The sequence below is a fragment of the Folsomia candida genome, unplaced genomic scaffold (assembly GCF_002217175.1).
Source record: "Folsomia candida strain VU population unplaced genomic scaffold, ASM221717v1 Fcan01_Sc001, whole genome shotgun sequence".
Lineage (NCBI taxonomy): Eukaryota > Metazoa > Arthropoda > Collembola > Entomobryomorpha > Isotomidae > Folsomia > Folsomia candida.
The window spans coordinates 13337281-13354465 of NW_019091193.1; the positions used below are offsets into that span (position 1 = coordinate 13337281).

The 17185-nt window shown below is 46.1% G+C and overlaps 8 protein-coding genes and 1 non-coding gene across 10 annotated transcripts; 7 read left to right on the forward strand and 2 right to left on the reverse strand.

Moving 5' to 3' along the window:
* The first annotated feature begins 30 nt into the window (after nt 1-30).
* LOC110856681 (glycogen-binding subunit 76A-like) lies at nt 31-1157 on the forward strand. Its single transcript, XM_022105183.2, has 4 exons — nt 31-165; nt 231-478; nt 538-834; nt 892-1157. Exons 1-4 carry the CDS (start codon nt 147-149, stop codon nt 1075-1077), a joined length of 750 nt encoding a protein of 249 aa, XP_021960875.1. The 5' UTR covers nt 31-146; the 3' UTR covers nt 1078-1157.
* On the reverse strand, nt 765-2649 carry LOC110856671 (protein disulfide-isomerase TMX3). Its single transcript, XM_022105170.2, has 5 exons — nt 2428-2649; nt 2208-2371; nt 1890-2139; nt 1540-1829; nt 765-1470 (listed from the first exon to the last, which is right to left on the reverse strand). Exons 1-5 carry the CDS (start codon nt 2542-2544, stop codon nt 1074-1076), a joined length of 1218 nt encoding a protein of 405 aa, XP_021960862.1. The 5' UTR covers nt 2545-2649; the 3' UTR covers nt 765-1073.
* LOC110842633 (DNA replication factor Cdt1) lies at nt 2650-4503 on the forward strand. The gene is made up of 4 exons (XM_035846486.1): nt 2650-3230; nt 3290-3686; nt 3742-4035; nt 4099-4503. Exons 1-4 carry the CDS (start codon nt 2761-2763, stop codon nt 4441-4443), a joined length of 1506 nt encoding a protein of 501 aa, XP_035702379.1. The 5' UTR covers nt 2650-2760; the 3' UTR covers nt 4444-4503.
* A 5-nt stretch (nt 4504-4508) lies between these two features.
* LOC110856689 (programmed cell death protein 5) lies at nt 4509-5284 on the forward strand. The gene is made up of 3 exons (XM_022105196.2): nt 4509-4738; nt 4933-5096; nt 5157-5284. Exons 1-3 carry the CDS (start codon nt 4597-4599, stop codon nt 5211-5213), a joined length of 363 nt encoding a protein of 120 aa, XP_021960888.1. The 5' UTR covers nt 4509-4596; the 3' UTR covers nt 5214-5284.
* A 153-nt stretch (nt 5285-5437) lies between these two features.
* Nucleotides 5438-5519, forward strand: Trnas-uga. Its single transcript has one exon. It is a non-coding gene; the product is annotated as a tRNA-Ser (tRNA).
* Nucleotides 5520-5692: 173 nt separating this feature from the next.
* LOC110850512 (alanine--tRNA ligase, cytoplasmic) lies at nt 5693-9950 on the forward strand. Its single transcript, XM_022097952.2, has 11 exons — nt 5693-5967; nt 6041-6112; nt 6212-6428; nt 6501-6660; nt 6720-6896; nt 6966-7241; nt 7360-7771; nt 7953-8366; nt 8545-8812; nt 8979-9390; nt 9525-9950. Exons 1-11 carry the CDS (start codon nt 5787-5789, stop codon nt 9807-9809), a joined length of 2874 nt encoding a protein of 957 aa, XP_021953644.1. The 5' UTR covers nt 5693-5786; the 3' UTR covers nt 9810-9950.
* On the reverse strand, nt 9877-13206 carry LOC110850524 (RB1-inducible coiled-coil protein 1). 2 transcript variants are annotated; one of them, XM_022097963.2, is made up of 8 exons: nt 13019-13206; nt 12584-12955; nt 12250-12381; nt 11995-12184; nt 11129-11557; nt 10376-10960; nt 10059-10277; nt 9877-9980 (listed from the first exon to the last, which is right to left on the reverse strand). In XM_022097963.2, the coding sequence occupies exons 1-8, from the start codon at nt 13084-13086 to the stop codon at nt 9897-9899; spliced, it is 2079 nt and encodes a 692-aa protein (XP_021953655.1). In that variant the 5' UTR covers nt 13087-13206; the 3' UTR covers nt 9877-9896. The 2 variants fall into 2 exon arrangements, with proteins under 2 accessions (XP_021953655.1, XP_035702488.1); XM_035846595.1 differs by lacking the exon at nt 13019-13206 and having other exon boundaries at nt 12584-12679; nt 12754-12888.
* A 31-nt stretch (nt 13207-13237) lies between these two features.
* On the forward strand, nt 13238-14282 carry LOC110849057 (40S ribosomal protein S12). The gene is made up of 5 exons (XM_022096436.2): nt 13238-13350; nt 13414-13461; nt 13520-13675; nt 13876-14080; nt 14147-14282. Exons 2-5 carry the CDS (start codon nt 13445-13447, stop codon nt 14216-14218), a joined length of 450 nt encoding a protein of 149 aa, XP_021952128.1. The 5' UTR covers nt 13238-13350; nt 13414-13444; the 3' UTR covers nt 14219-14282.
* A 64-nt stretch (nt 14283-14346) lies between these two features.
* Nucleotides 14347-17179, forward strand: LOC110842638. The gene is made up of 5 exons (XM_022088420.2): nt 14347-15367; nt 15460-15592; nt 15650-15777; nt 15840-16799; nt 16861-17179. Exons 1-5 carry the CDS (start codon nt 14468-14470, stop codon nt 17089-17091), a joined length of 2352 nt encoding a protein of 783 aa, XP_021944112.2. The 5' UTR covers nt 14347-14467; the 3' UTR covers nt 17092-17179.
* The last annotated feature ends 6 nt before the right edge of the window (nt 17180-17185 follow it).

Below are 17185 nucleotides of genomic sequence, written 5' to 3' on the forward strand. Positions count from 1 at the left end.
ATTTGGCAGCCTTCCGACTCCGATCCGACGAGGAGAGAGATGAAGTTCAAGGTCGTGGTGGTGATCGTGCTCGGGTTTTTGTCCCACTCTTTCTCCACTCTCTCCCACACACACACGTTCACAGTTTTACACCCGCTTGCGATACGATGGCCACCACGGAAATGGGTACGAGTATATAAATTTATTTATTATCAATTACAATAAAAAACATCTCTCCCTCTTAAACACAGAGATAACAGACTGGTCCAGCTCCTGCACCTCCTCCGGCATAGGATCCTGCACCCTGACACCCACGACTCCATCACCCACTGAATCACCTCTGGACACCTACTTCCTCTTCCCACCACCACCCGACTCATCAAAAACAGTAAAGCGCGCCTCCTCCCTCCGACTGGGTCAAACCACCGAAAAGGAATCCTCACACAAGAAACTAGTCCGATTCGCCGACTGTTTAGGCCTGGACCTCGTGGATGTTAAGGTGCTTTGGGATTTGGGGTATTTCTATTTAATAAACTGTAAATAACGATATTTCTATAGACCTTCATCCTGGACTCGCTCCCGCTGATCCCTCCCAGAGCTTATGTAGATTTGGACCTTCCTCCTTTGGAAATTATATCTCCGCCATCCTCACTTTTGCTCCTACCCACCTTCCCGCAACCCTCCACCTTACCCAACTTTACCGATTTGTTACACACCCAAAAGATAAAGCTCGCCAGCTGCACGGCGGATTCACTAACGATCACCGGAGTGATTAAAGTCGTCAATTTATCATTTGAGAAAGCCGTTTATCTCAGATACTCTTACAATCAGTGGCTGGATTTTGGGGAGTTACAGGTAATTGACTCTCTTAATTAACAATCAATATAAAATAACCACTTAATAACTTAACAGTGCACCTACGCCCCCCACGAGCACACCCCTTTGATCGACACCTTCTCCTTTTGCCTCCCCCTCCCCCACCCCACCACTCACCCCTCCCCATGGACCACCTTCACCTTCGCCCTGCGCTACACCACCCCAACCCAAACCTACTGGGACAACAACACCACCTTAAACTACACCTTCCACCTCCTCTAATCCTCCTTTTCATGATCCTCCTCCCCATCCCCCTCCTCCTCCACTGAGCCCCCACAAAAAACAGAGTAACAAATCAAGCTCAAAAACCCAAAGGGCAACCCAAACAGAATCGTCGTCAAGACGGGATTCCCACTGAACATCAACCCTAAATTAGTAGTCAGCTCGTAATAGCTCCGATAGAGGCGGGTCCAGAGGGAGGAGCCTCCCAGCGGAGTCAACTCTGATTGGTGGATCTGTTCGAGGAAGGCGTGGAGGGAGGAGGAGTTTATCTCGCTGGATAAGATGAAATGGGTGTAGGTCGTGGAGTTGATTACGAGGATGGAGGGGAGGGGGAGCGTCGTCATGGCGATGGAGTTGGCGATGGAGGGGGTCGGGGTGTAGCAGAATTGGTGGCTGGAAATTAGTTAATTTTTTAGTCAATTGTGATGTTATATTTAATGAAATGACAATAAAATAAATTACCTCTCAAAATCACCCTCTTCGCTCTTGACGAACTGTTCGAAAAACCTCAAAAACTCGGCCTGTTCATGGTTTAAGTTTCCTAATTTGTCCTCTTCCACCACGCCCATCACGATGAGTTTTTTCGTAGCGAGGAGTTCCTGGAAGTTGTTCCGGGTGGCTTTTAAGAACTTTGGGAACTTGTTTCGGGTGAGGAAATTTAGAAGTGATACTGTTAAATCTTCGGAGGAGGAGGAGTCTTGATGGAATTTCAAAGGGGGCGTGTCCTCCGAGGGGGTGTGGTGAAGCGTTATCTATTTAATTTTTCATTAATTAAGCCCCTCCCATTTCCTATTTAAAAAAAAAACACCCACCTCCATCCCACCACCACCAATCCCCGCATCCCTAACAAAAAACGTGACGGAATGTTGATTTTGATTGGCCACTCTTTCAAAGGCCTCCCACCATTGGCCCCGCCTTTCTCCTTGATAGACCAATGAGGTTTCGTCAAGCTCCTCCCCTTGCCACTCCCTCACCGCGGGGCCCATCATCCTCTTGGCGTATGAGATCATTTCGGAGGCCGTCCTGTCCCCGGTGTAGGTGTGGGTCGTGGTGGGTTTGACGCTATGGAAATAGTGGGAGGAGTTATTGAAAAAAAGTAGGAGGAGCTAAGAAAAGTGGAAGTGACTTACAACATGACCGTTGGATACCCATCGACTTTGAATTCTTTTGCTACGGAAGGGAATCGGGTGCAGTCGACTCGGGCCACGCGAACCGGGGTGGAGGACAGCGCTTGGGCGACGTGGGCGTAGATTGGCTCGAGTTTTTTGCAGTGGCCGCACCAGGGGGCGTAGAACTACGGATACCAATTAATTGAAATTAACTAGTTGGATAGGGAATTAAATTATTCACCTTGATCAACCAAATCCCATCCTTCCGGATGTCAAGGAAACGGTCGCTGAGTTCCAGGACTCGCGAGGTGGACGTCATGGTTGTCATGGTTACCAGGAGGAGGAGCAGCAGGTGCATGACTAGAGGATTTTTAATTTCTAAGAGTGTAAATAAATATTATTTTTTCAAGAGTGTAAAAAAATGTTGTTATGGCAACGTGTTTATTCCCGCGAGAGGTGAGACGTGAGACTCCATTGTCCAATATTCCCTCCAGAAATTCACTCTCTCCCTCTTCACACAACTTTTAATTTTTAATTTTTCCATAGTGATCGTCACTAAAACTAATAGAAAAAAATGACGACCCCCTCAAGACCCACCACCCCCACGGTCACGACCCCCCTGCTCACAACCTACTTCAAAACCAAGAAACGTCGCCTGTCCCCCACCTCCACGGACCTCGAACCCCCAAAGAAAATCCAGAATAAAGTCTCCTTTGTACAGAAAGGGATGCTGTCCCCGGAGAAAAAACGACCAAGGTCCGACGACGCGGTCACCAAGGAAACGCCGGATTTAAAAAAACTGCTGAGCAAGGCGGGGAAGCTGGAGGAGCTAAGGGGCGTGCTCGGGAGGTGGAGGGAGGCGGAGAGGAGGAGAGAAAGTGGGAGGAAGAAGGAAAGTGGGGTGCAGGAGGAGCCGCCACTGGAAATTGCCAGTGAAGAGAAGTCGCCAGTTAAGGAAATTAAGGAAAAACCATCCGACATTTTCACGTCCCCCGTTAAATTAAAGGACATCCAGGAGGAGAAGAAGCCACCAGCCTTTAGAAAGTGGGTATATTTTCACGTTGCCATGACAACGATAATTAATTTTAATCGTATTTCCACAGGTTCCGCCACTTACTAGATAAGCAGCCCGTCCTTCTTCCGAAATCATCACCACCATCACTCCCACCCACCCCCAACCTCTTACCCCTCCCCCACCCCTCCACCCTGCTCCTCACCCTCTTCACCTCCATGGAAACCATCACCTCGATCCTCACCAACCGCTCGGAACTCGCGACCTTCCCCAAAATCCGTCACGGCGTGGCCTCACTCACCCGGAGCGTGGCCCTCCGAGAGTCGCACCTCGCCCAGTTCCTCACCGTCTTGCCCAATTGCTATTTGGTCACGAGGGAGGGGAAGGAGCTCGTAGTGAAATTCCCCCATGGACACAAGCACGGGTTGCACGGGAGAAAAACCGAGTTTGAAGGGGCTTTGAGGGGAATTGTCCTGAGGGAGCATGAGGTGCGTCTAATTTAATTTAATTATTATTATTATCGCTAATAAATTGTTTCCATAGAAATTCCTGCTAACCTTGACCCCCCCTTTGGTCCTCCCCCCTGACACCGTAATAACCCGCTACCACCCGAAATTCCCACTTGAGAAACTCCCCCCGATTTTACCCTCTCCACTCCCGGAAATCCCCAAGGAAACCGTGGTCAGCGCCAAGGAGTTGATCCTCCGCGCCAAGGGACTAGTTTGCGCGGAGTCACGTGACCAGCAGCGCGACGTGGCGCAACCCGCGAAAGTTAACCCCACTCAAAAAGTGGATTTAAACAAGTTGAAAGGGGTTAGTCGGGCGCTTATCGAGAAGGTGAGTCAATTTTTTCATAAGCGGGAACTTCAAAAAAATAATTTAAATCTCCCCGCCATATAGATCCGCGCGCGCGAAACCCAGACCCTGGCCGCGACCCTAACAACCCCCCCCGCGACCCTCCACCGCGCCTCTCTCCTGGAAAAACTCCCCCGCCTCGTCCCCATTCTCCGGAACATGTTCAATTTAGAGAAAAAATGTTCCCTCCTTTTCGACGTTGTCGTGGAGCGCTGCGTTCATTCCTATGGCAACGGCGCGCTGCGGAGCGAAATAATCCAGCAAATTAACCTCCTCGCGGCTGTGGCGCCTAAATTTTTGCAGATTATCAAATTAGACGTCACGTGGGTTAAGGTGGATTTGGGGTTGAATTTGGGGGAGGTCGTGGGGGGGATTAAATTGGGGGTTTAGTTTTTTGTATATTTTTTGATATTAATTTTGGTAATAAAGTGATTCATTCTTTGGCATAGATTTTTTCACGCGGGAAGTGGGTTTTTTTGAACTTTCAAGTAAACACCATTCTCTTTTTCTCGTGGGTATACGCATAAAAATTTAGTTTAAAAAATGACGACCCCTGGCAACCCCCCTGGCCACGCCCCCAATGCAGCGGCGGCTGCTCAAGAAAAAGAGGACCAGCAGCAGCAGCAGCAGGAGATGAAAAACCAGATTTTATCACAAGTTTTGGACCAACCCGCGAGGGCGAGATGTGAGGTTTTTTCTATTTTTATAAATCAGTGGCGGCGGAAATTGGTGGGGACTTTGGGGACATCATTACCATTGTGAGATAGGAATAGTAGCTCAATTGTCCCCCATGGCTTCCGCCGCCACTGCTTAAGAAAAAAATTGTTTCCATAGAGACCTGCGCATTAACTAACTATTTAAATAATTACTCCCACGTAGTAAACACCCTCATGCTCGCGAAACCCTCGAAAGCGGCCGCGGTGGAAAACCTCTTGATTCAAATGGCGCGGATGGGTCAGCTGCGGGGGAAAATCGGCGAAGACGAGTTGATCGGACTTCTCGAGAAGGTCAGCGGCGGGTCGGGGGAGAAAATGAGGGTTAACGTGAGTGGAGTCTTATCTAATCGGGTGACTGTCCGTCTGTTAATTAATTTTTTTATGTAGTTCGATCGGCGGCGGACCAGGGTGGACTCGGACTCGGATGAGTTTGACGATCTTTGAGGGTTTTTTTTTGGAGTGTTAATTAATTATTTGGGGGGAGGAGGAGGTTCAATAAATCGATGAGACTGTAATTTTTGTGTATAACTATTTATTGATGAGCACCTTTTCGGGCCCGGCGAAGTTCCATGAAAATTTGAGTCATCATAAATTCAAACCAATTCTGCATAACCTAAGAATTAAACCCTGAGCTAAACAGGAGGATTAGCCGAGTGAATTAACCAAAAGCAATCTTGTCCGAGTGGTTAAGGAGTTGGACTTGAAATCCAATGGGGTTTCCCCGCGTAGGTTCGAATCCTGCAGATTGCGAGATCTTTTTGCACACTTTTTTTTGGTTTAGCAATTTTTGCAGTAGAATCCAACCCCCCCCATAAATTTACACACCCCAAAAAAACCCACCACCCTCACTCACCCCCCCAAAAAAATTACTAATTCCCTACAAAAATCCCACCTTACCCCTCACCCAAACCCGGCAACCAAACTTTACATTCACACACTTTCTCTACTCTCTCACATCGTCCATCTGCTCAGTCACTCACCAAAATTACATCACCCAAAAAGCAAAAATCCTCCACGATGGACACCCCCACGATCCGCTCTTCATTCATAAACTTCTTCACCTCGAAACACTCCCACTCTTACGTCCACTCCTCCTCCGTGATCCCGCACGACGACCCCACGCTCCTCTTCGCCAATGCGGGCATGAACCAGTTCAAACCCGTGTTTCTAGGCACCGTCGACCCCGGAAGCGACATGGGTCCGTTGTCTTAATTTTTATTTTAAAGCCCGATTTATACTCTGTTTGATCCGGTTTCCGTCGTTTTTTTTAGCGAAACTCACCCGTGTGGTTAATACCCAGAAATGCATCCGCGCCGGGGGGAAGCATAACGATTTGGAGGATGGTAAGTTTTTAAATTAAGCCGTGTTTACACTTTACCAAATTTTGTACAATTCACAATTTTCCAAAACTATAAACCCCGCTTTAAATCCAAAATCCCCAGTGGGAAAGGACGTCTACCACCACACGTTTTTCGAAATGCTCGGGAACTGGTCCTTTGGTGACTATTTTAAAAAAGAGATCTGCACCTGGTCGTGGGAGTGGCTGACGGAGACTTTGGCCCTCCCCAAGGACCGGCTGTATGTCACCTATTTCGGTGGGGATGAAAAGGCCGGGCTCGAGCCGGATGAGGAGTGCAGGGGGATTTGGGAGGCTTTAGGGTAACGGACTCACACCTAAGAAAAATCAGCTCACCTGAGAAAAAATACTAAATTTAAAAATAAAAAAAATAGGCTCCCCCCCACCCACATCCTCCCCGGATCGATGAAGGACAATTTCTGGGAGATGGGTGACACGGGCCCCTGCGGACCCTGTTCGGAAATCCATTTCGATAGGATTGGCGATAGAGACGCCTCCCATTTGGTCAACATGGACGATCCGGATGTGCTGGAGGTAATTGTGAAGTGTAAACTGGGCTTAAGAAAAATATTCTAAAAATTGATTTTTCTTAGGTGTGGAACCTGGTCTTCATCCAGTTTAACCGCGAGGCGGACACCTCGCTCCGACCCCTCCCCAAAAAGCACATTGACTGCGGGATGGGCTTGGAAAGGATCGTTTCCGTGGTGCAAGGGCATAGGTCAAATTATGACACGGATCTTTTTACTCCGATTTTTGAGGAGATCAAGAAGGTGAGATGAGCGAGAATTATTAATTTTAAGTTTCCATGGCAACGATAAATCATTTTTTCCCAAATCTAGTGGTCCCCCACGACCCCCACTTACCATGGTCGCATCGCCCCCGAGGACACGCAAGGCACGGACATGGCGTACCGCGTCGTGGCGGATCACATTCGTACCCTGACCATCGCGCTGGCGGATGGGGGCCGACCCGACTCCACCGGGAGGGGGTATGTTTTGAGGAGGATTTTACGGAGGGGGATCCGGTATTCTATTGAGAAATTGGGGGCGAAGAGGGGGGATTTCGCGGGGTTGGTCGGGGTGGTTTGCCAGATTTTGGGGGGGACATTTCCGGAGGTAATTTTCGAATTAGGGATTATGTAACCGGTGTGTGTGTCTGATTCCCACCACACACTGATTAAACCCACCACTCCACCTCGGGCTTAGCGAAGTAATTCCTACCCTAACTCCACAGCTCCTCAAATCCCCCACCACGACGATGACGATAATAAACGAGGAGGAAGCCCAATTCATGCGCACTCTAACCCGCGGCCGCGCGCTGTTGGAGCGCACCATAGGAAAATTGGAATTCTCGAAATTCCTACCTGGAGACGTTGCTTGGCGACTGTACGACACTTATGGATTTCCCCTGGATTTGACCCAGCTGATGTGCGAGGAGAAATCGCTGAGCGTGGATTTGGAGGGTTATGAAGAGGCTAAGAAAAGGGCCGTGATGATCAGCCAGGGGAAAATGGGGGGGGATGAAGGGGTTGGACTGGGGTTGGATGTCCATTCCATCGGGGAGTTGCAGGGGAGGGGCGTGCAGAGGACGGAGGACCAGGGGAAGTATCTGTATCAAGTGGGGGAAGGGGGTGGGGAGGAGTATGGTGAGTTTATGGTGTGCTAAATTTTGGCACAAGAATTGGCAGAGAAATTGGCGTGCTAAATTTCATGCTAAATTTTGGCACAAAAATTGGCACGCCAAAAATTTAGCACAAAAATTTAGCACACACTAAAAATCAACCTAAAAATTATCTAAAAAACTACCCAAAATTTCCCCCCTTTCAGACTTCCCCCCTCACCTCGCCACCCTCCTCGCAATCCGCCAACCCTCGACCTTCACCCCCGTGGCCCCCCAATCCTCCACCCCCACGATCCTAATCCTCTCCTCCACCTCCTTCTACGCCGACGCGGGTGGGCAAATCCACGACGAGGGTTTCATCACCTCGACGACGTCCGACGCTGAATTTATCGTCACCAACACTCAATCTCGAGGAGGATATATTTGTCACTATGGCACCGTGACGGAGGGTGAATTCACGGTGGGGGACGTCGTGGAGCTGCATCTGGACGGGAATCGGAGGAAGCAAATCATGAATAATCACACGGGGACGCACGTGCTCAATTTCGCGTTGAGGGGGGTGCTGGAGGCGGAGCCCGAGCAGAAGGGGAGCCATGTGGGGCCGGATAGACTTAGATTTGGTGGGCTTTTCTCGCCTAAGATTAATTTTTTTGGTCTGAGGGGTCGTTCATAAATTGTGTAGCCGGGAGGGGATATATTTTACGCGTGTTATGATCTAGAAAATCACGATTTTCCCGTTACGTAATTTATGAACGGTCCCTAAAAAATTACCTCACCTAATAAAAAATAAATCCACAGACTTCAGCAGCAAGGCCGCCCTCACCTCAAAACAAGTCAAAGACGCAGAATCCATCTGCAACGCGGTGGTTGCCCAGGACCTGGTCGTGTACGCGAAAGAGAGCAGTTTGGCCTCCGCCAAGGCCATCAAAGGTTTGAGGGCCGTGTTCAACGAGGCCTATCCGGACCCCGTGCGAGTCGTGAGCATCGGCGTGGACGTGGAGGAGCTCGAAAGGGATCCATCGGGTGGGAAAGGGGTCGATTTCAGCGTCGAGTTCTGCGGGGGGACGTGAGTTTTTTTTGAAGAGAGAGTGCTGAAATTTGTGCTAAATTTTGTGCCAATTTCGGACGTGCTAAAAATTTAGCAATTTGCCAATTTCCGCGTGCCAATTTTAGCACAAACTTTGACACCCTTTTTTTTCCACACCAATTTAACCTCCCCTCAAATTCCGCAGCCACCTCCTCCGCTCCTCGCACATGGGTTCCTTCGTGATCGCATCTGAGGAAGCCATCGCCAAGGGGATCCGTCGCATCGTGGGCCTGACCGGTCCGGAGGCCGCTCGGGCAGAAAACAAGGCGAATTTGATGATCCAGCAAGTGGCGGAAATTAAAAAGGGCCCGAAAGCCGACTGGTCCAAGAAGATTGTGGAAATGGGCGAGGAGTTGAACCAGGCCGTGATTTCGCAGTGGAAAAAGGACGAGTTGAGGGCTCAGCTGAAGGAATTGAGGAAAATTTTGGACGATGAGGACAAGGCGGCCAAGGCGCAGGTCGTGCTGAGTGTGGTGGAACAGGTCAAAGGGATCATGGTGGAGGAGGAGGGGAGGGAGTTTTATGTCAAGATTTTGCAGAGTGGGGCGAGTGCCAAGGTGGGTTTTTGGGTTTTTTTGGGGGTGTGCTAAAAATTTGTGCTAAATTTTCGTGCTAATTTTTGGCGTGCCAAAAATTTGTGCTAAAATGTGTGCCAATTTCCGTGCTAATTCCTCTGCCAATTTCCTTGCAGGCCCTTGACGCCGGCCTCCGCCAAGTGAAAGCCGCGTCCCCCTGGAAACCCGCCCTGTTCATCTCCGTGGAGTCCCCCACAAAAGTCTACGTGATGGCCCAGGTCCCTCCCGCCGCGGTGGAGAAAGGCCTCAAGGCGAACGAGTGGGTGGGCCAGGTGGCGGAATTACTCCAAGGCAAAGGCGGCGGAAAGGCGGAATCCGCTCAGGTCCAAGGCAGCTCCGCAATGAACGTGGAAAAATGTATCGAAATTTGCTCCGAGTTTGCCAAACTTAAGTTGAAGTGATTTTTTTTATGAAATAAAAATAAAATGTGGTTTCTATGGAAATAATTTTTTTATATAAATAAATAAATATAAAAATCTCCATGGCAATTAATTTAATATAAAATTCTCTGCTAATAAAACTTTAACTCTGTAAAAGTGGAATCCTTGTGGAACTTTGTATCGGTTTTGGGCCTATGGAAACGGAAAATTCATGATGAGTAACCATGGAAATAATAAAATGTAACCATGGCAACTTTTAAAAAAACTCACCCTCCTGGCGACGCAGTATTCCTTGTCGAGCACGCTGCCCAGGTAGCAAAACTCTTTTTTCATTTCCATGGCATTTTCCGTGTGGACGAAATGCACGGAGCCGCCGTTGTTGCCATGGACGACGAAAGCCTCGTATTTCTCATTATAATACAATAAAACACGGTCCCCGATCTTGCACGGGCCAGTCGAAGTCAGGGAGAGTTTCCGTGACAACGAGTCCTAAAATAAATAAATAATTGGTTGATATGGAAATTTTAAAAAAATGGTTGCCATGACAACAAAAATTGGTTGCCATGGAAACTAAAAAAAACACTCACGACAATTCCGGGGACGTGTTCCTCCTCCTCGATTTGTTGTTGTTGGCCCCCGATTTTCACGGGGGTTTCAGTCTCGCTGATAATTTCCAATTGTTGCTGTTGCTTAGCAACGAATTTAAATCTGGATTTTACGGCCTCGACCTCGTTTTTAAACTCTTCCTTCATCTCCCAAATTCGCTTTTCGTAATTTTCGCGAAGTTCCAAAATTTCACGCGCATGCTCCTCGTTCAAATTTTGAATCTTCTCTTGGCATTCCTTTAATTTATCCGTTTCCATGGCGACGTTCTCCAAATTCTGCTCAATTTCCATGGCAACCATTTTTTTAAACTCTTCGGATTCTGGATCGAATCCTTCCCACCAAAATTCCGAACCATTTTCCGAACCTAGTTTTTCGAACAGCGTGTTGTACAAAAAATGGTTTTTGAATTTTCCATGGAAACTTTTGCGTTGCTCGCGTTCGTGCTGGAAGTCTTGTTTTAGGTTTAATTGCACTTTTATCAAGTCGCGGTTGTACTTGGTCTCGAAATTTCGTCGCCTAGCAACCTCGTCCACGCAGGAGGCAAAGACGGAGGAGGCAATGTCCACCTAGTTGGTTGTCATGGAAATTATTAAAAACTTTCCATGGAAATTAAAAATTGGTTGCCAAGGAAATTATTGAATTGCATTTTTTATTATTAACATAAACATTGATAAACTATGAAATACACATTAGGAAATTATTAAAAAGTTGCCATGACAACTAAAAAAACCCACCTGTTTGATGACGCTCTTCAGATTCTTAAACTTCCTCAGAGCCTCGGAGTAAACACTTAATTTCAAATTAAGCTCGGAAATCTGCTTCTGCACGAAAATGACCCATTTCAGCCGGGTGTTCAGGTTTCCGAGCAGTTCCTCCTTGGCTTTGGAACACCTTTTGTTGATGTCCTGGATTTTGAGCAGGTTTTCGACCATGGCGTGGAGCTGTTTCAAGTGGGACTCGCTGAGGGTGGGCAGGATGTTGTTGTCCGCGAGGGAGGTGGCGCGCTGGGTGGTCGCCAAGAGGGAGGCGCAGAGCGTGGTGGAATCCCCGATGGTGGATCTCGAGGCTAGCAGCAGTTGGTCCAGGGAGTAGAGCCGGTGCGAGAGGCCTTTGATTTGCTTCATGGAGGGGAGCGTGGACTTGGAGATTGTCGAAGTGGAGTCCTACGTAGAGTGAGAGAGGGAGGTTTTGGTAAGTTTTTTTTGTGCTAAAATTTGGCACACATTTTGGCGTGCTGATTTTTGTGCTAAAATTTGTGCTAAAATGTTGTGCTAAAAGTTGTGCCAAAATTTATGTTAATTTTTGTGCTAAAAGTTGTGCCAATATTTTTAGCACGCCAATTTCTCTGCCAATTTCCGTGCCAAAATCAGCACGCCAATTTCCCACCACCCCCAGAAACAAAAAAAAACCCAAAAACAAAAAAATTTCTATGCTAATTTTTAGCACGCCAAAATTAGCATGCCAAACTTTGTGCCAATTTTTAGCACAAAAATCAAGCATACAAAAAAATCACTTTTTTTAATTGTGCTAATTTTTTGACGTGCCAATTTCTGTGCCAATTTCCATGCCAAAGTTAGCACGCCCATTTTCAAACACCCACCTTGAGCAACCCCTCGATGACACTTTTGTCCAAAACCTCCATGGTTTTAGCGTATTGCGAAGGTAACGAAAGTATCAGCGAACTCGAATTCGTCGTCGTCGTGTTCAACCACTGGAGTAAATTTGAGGAATTTGTCGATAATTCCGTTGGCATGGAAATCGTGGCCAAGGATTCAATCGTCGTTGGTAACCTGAACAAATTTTATAAAATTACAAAAAAAGCATCATGTAACCATGGAAACGAAATTAAACTCACCCCTCGACGACGTCCAACTCCAATCCGCCTTCGCCAATGTCGAATTCTTTCCAAAAATCGTTTTCAAATTTTTCTACACGTTTCTTAAAGACGCTGACGATGTCTTCTAAATTCGCGACCACGGCGCCCCACCTGGTTTTTAGGGAATTACGCGAAATTATTCATTTTGTTAAATTACGAAAAAAATCAAAATTTTATGAAGTTAGAAAATTTCACAAAAAATTACAAAATTACAAAAACTTTACAAAATTACGAAATTACAAAAAATTACAAAATTACACAAAAAAATTACAAAATCACGCACAAAAAAATCTACAAAATCCCAAACCCTTACCCCAAATGCTGTAAGTACTGGTCATGGATTAATCTCTCGGAGCTGGCCAAGATTTCCTTGGAAACCTTCATAATCGATCCCGCCTTTGTCGCATAACTATGAAAAGTCCCATAATTTAAATTCCCCGTTGGTAATTCATCAAATTGTAGCAAATTCTCGGGAACACTAACAGGTTGCCATGACACCAACGAAATTATATTTTGCTCAATATTCAGCTTATTAAATAAAAATATAGGATTCGTATCCGTGCCAGCTGGATAGTTACAAACTCGTGAGTCCGTAACCAAGGGAACGCCCCCGGAAATTAGCAAAACCTGTGAATTCGGGGGGATTTCTTGGGTGGTTGCTATCGCCGTTTGCAGCGTGCCCACCCTGGAATTTTTTAAAATTAAAATTACAAAAATAGTTTCCATGGCGATTAAAATAATAAATTACGTTTCCAAGGCCAAATTCATGTCAAAAGTGAGCATCGTTCCGGTGTCGACTTGGAACACGTACAACATTTTTTATTTATTCGTAAACTTTGTTTTTATAAAATTACGCAGCACACACAGAAAAAAAATCAAAAACAAAAACACATGTTTTTCACAGAAACCACGTGTTGGAAGGAGTGGAGTGAGTTGCCATCTGCTGGGTTGCCATGGAAACTTGAGTGCTGAACCGGCGGATGGTTGGGATGAGAGAGAAGCATGCTCGTCACAGTCGTGTCTTGAGTGTGGAACGAGTCAATTCAAGTATTTTATGTTTTTTCCTGGGGTTTAATCATTGTGAGTTTTTTTTTAATTAATTAATTGATCATTTAATTTAATTGTTTCCGTTGTTGCTAACAGGAGGATTTCTGTCGCTAAGGAATAAGAAACAATGTCTGACGCAGAAGGGTAATTTAAAAAAATTAATTTTCATGGCAACCATAAATAAATAAATAAATCCCTGCAGAGATGATTCCCCCGTCGGCGCCACCCCGATGGCCACGGACGTTTCGGAAGTTGTCGATTTCGACATCAATCTCGCGCTTCAAGAAGTTTTGAAGCTTTCCATGATCGGCGACGGCCTCGCGCGCGGACTTCACGAGGCTGTTAAAGCGCTGGACAAGTGAGTGTTGCCATGACAACTAATTATTATTTTTTTCTAAAATATAAAAATGATGTTTCCAAGGCATCCCTCTTCAGATGAATTGTTACCCATTTTAAAGAGATAATGTTGAACTGTTGCTATGCTGATATTTAATTTTTAAAAAAATACTCTGCTTCGGTTGCCATGGAAACGAAATAAAAATTTTATATAATTTGCAGACGGCAAGCGCTGATGTGTGTCCTCGCGGAGGACTGCGACGAGGCGATGTACAAAAAGCTGGTGATTGCGCTCTGCACGGAGCACAACATTCCGCTCCTGCGCGTCGACAACAACAAGAAACTCGGCGAATGGGCCGGTCTCTGCAAAATCGACAAGGAGGGAAAGGCTCGGAAGGTCGTCAGGTGTTCCTGCGTCGTTATCAAGGTGACTTTTTCGAACGTTTTTCATAGTTTCCATGGAAAATTAATTGCAAAATTTATAAATTCCCAGGACTTTGGAGGAGAATCGCCCTCACGTGACCAAGTCCTTGAATACATTAAACTTCAAGACTCTAAAGCTTAATTGTTTTTTGTATTTGTACGTTGTCATGACGACTGAAAAATAATAAATCAAAAATAAAAAACGAGTAACCATGGTAATTAATTTAAAAAAATGCATATCCTCACGCCACCTACCGCGCATCACCTCAACCACACAAATCAAAACCACTTTTGCATTTTTCGAGACAGCAGAGAAAAAAATCAATAACAAAACGAAGCTAAAAAAAATGTCATGACAACTTTGGAATTTTTTTAATTTACTAAAGTAACCATGGAAACGGTGAATAATTTAGAGAATAAAAACCGTTTCCATTCTGCGAAGGCCTTATTTGAAAAATTGGAATCTACTACAAATACAAACGTTAAATTTCTAAAGCCAATTCCGCCACCGAAATTGATAAATCGGACGTTGCCACAGCAACCCACGTCGCCTACGAAGAAATTAAATTCCAGGGAATTAATTGAAAAACAGAGGAATTGGGGGAGGCATTTTAGTCCAGCGGCGACGAGTAATTCTGTGGAAAATAATGATGTTTCCACGACAACGACGTGGGTTAATTTGGACGATAAAAAGGTTTCCACGGCAACGGTGGTTTTCAACAAGGTTGTCGTGGGGGGGGAGGGGCCAAGTGTGGGTGGTGTTGAGGGGGTGGGGGGTGCGACCGATGGGGGCGTGGCGGAAAGGGGTGTGGTCACGGAGAGGGTGGAATTTGAGATAACCGACGAGGTTTCCATAGCAACCACGACCACGACGACGACGAGTTTGGAGGACATCACCGTGATTGATGCTTTTAAAGAGAGTGAGGAGATTATTTTGGACAAAATTAATGAGACCAAAGAGAGGGAGGAGGAGTGCAGTGTCGTGGAAAATGTGGTGGGCGTGGTCGTGGAAACTGCTCCCGTGGTCGCCATGGAAACCACCACCCTTGAGGAAGCCCCACAAAAAACCCCCAACGAGTACGACACGGTTCCCATGGAAAACAAATCCGAGGAAATCCCCGTCGTCACGGAGGAGGATGAAATTGCCATGGAAACGGAGGAAAATTCCGAGGACTCGGAGGACTCCTCCCCTTTGGAGTACATTCCAGGGTTGGAAACGGAGAATTACGATGACAACGAACCGTTTTATAAGAAACCCAGTCGGATCAGGTGGAGTTCCGAGCCGATTAAGGTGAGCGTTGTCATGGAGATTTTTTTAAATTAATCGCCATGGTAATTTTTACTTAATAACCATGGAAACAATTTTAATCACCATGGCAACAGGTCCACGCGACGTTCCCTCCTTTCATCTACGACCGACGGAACGATGACGTGGACCCCGTCGCGTCCTCGGCCGAGTACGAACTCGAAAAACGGGTCGAAAAAATGCAGCTCTTCGACGTGGACCTCGTCAAAGGTTTTTTTAAATTTTATATTTTTTGTTGCCATGGAAATAATAATTTTTTAAATTTAGGAACGGAAGGCCTGGGTCTGAGCATAATCGGGATGGGGGTGGGCGCGGACGCGGGGCTGGAAAAATTGGGCATTTTCGTCAAAACCATCACCGCGGGGGGTGCGGCGGCCGTGGATGGGAGGATTCAGGTATTTTTCGTTATAACCATGGCAACCACAAAATAACTAATAAATCCCCATGGAAACCACAGGTAAACGACCAAATAATCTCCGTTGACCAAAAATCCCTGGTGGGAGTAACCCAAAGCTACGCGGCCTCCGTGCTCCGCAACACCTCGGGCCTCGTCCAGTTCCAAATCGGGCGTGAAAAGGACCCTGAAAACTCTGAAGTCGCGCAACTCATCCGCCAATCCCTTCAAGCTGATCTCTTACGAAACAACGCGCGCCCCCCGCCCCCTCCCCCGCCCCCAGCCCCAGTGGTCACGATAACCCCCCACGAGTACACCCAGATGAAAAAAGAATTACAAGAGTTACGCGAAAAAATGGTTGCCATGGAAACTTGTAATTGTGAATTAAAATGTGAACTCGCCAGTGTTCTTTGTAAACTTGAAGAAGAGAAAAAATTACGCGAAATCGTGGAGAATCGGTTGAAAGAGTTGGAGAGCTCGGTTAAATTAAATGAAGTTGCCATGACAACGAGTAATAATAAAAATGGTTGCCATGACAACGACCATGATTTTCCCATTCCGAGGGATAATTATCTACTCGATGTAAGTAAAGAAAAGGGAAAAGCGGAGCTAAGGCAACGCTCCCAGCAACAGCACCAGTTGTCAAGGCAACAACCGAAACAAATTGTTCTGGACCTGTCGTCACGACAATTAGAATTACAGTCAAAGTTATTAAATAATTCTAATAATTCGTCATGGCAACAGGAGACCCCACGGAGCAACTTTATAAATAATGCAATTTCACCCATAAAATCCCCAACCAACGCAAATCAGTCGCCAAGGAAACCAAATTTAAGTGAACAATTGAGGCAGATTTTAGTCTTGTCTGACTCGCAGATTTTTAGCGATCGCGAAGAAGAGGGGTTAGAAGAGGAGGAGGAGTTTATCGTCGTGGAGGCCGAAGAGTCACGTGGTCATCAAGAAGAAAGGGAAGTTACGAAGAAATGGATGACCGTGAGCCCGACAGAGTGGAATAATGATCAGGTATATATGGTTACGGTGATTAATTTCCATGGTTACTAATTTTTTTTAAAAATCCCCACAGGTCTGCCAATATTTAATTTTCATGAACCTGGACCACCTCCTTCCGCCATTTATGGACAATTCAATAAATGGCGAGCGCCTATTGCGGATGGACTCGAAGGAATTAAAATCCTTTGGCGTTGCTGGGGACGACAAATTAAAGTTAAAGAAAAAAATTAAAGAAATGCGTAATCAGGTTGCTATGGAAACGAAAAAGAGACAAACGAACAACTTTTTTACCAAATTTAAATAAGTGCCATTTTTTTTATTTTATACAAAGTTACAAAGTCGACTTTTTTTAAGTAAATAAAAAAAATTTGTGTAATTTTACAAGAAAAAAATTATTG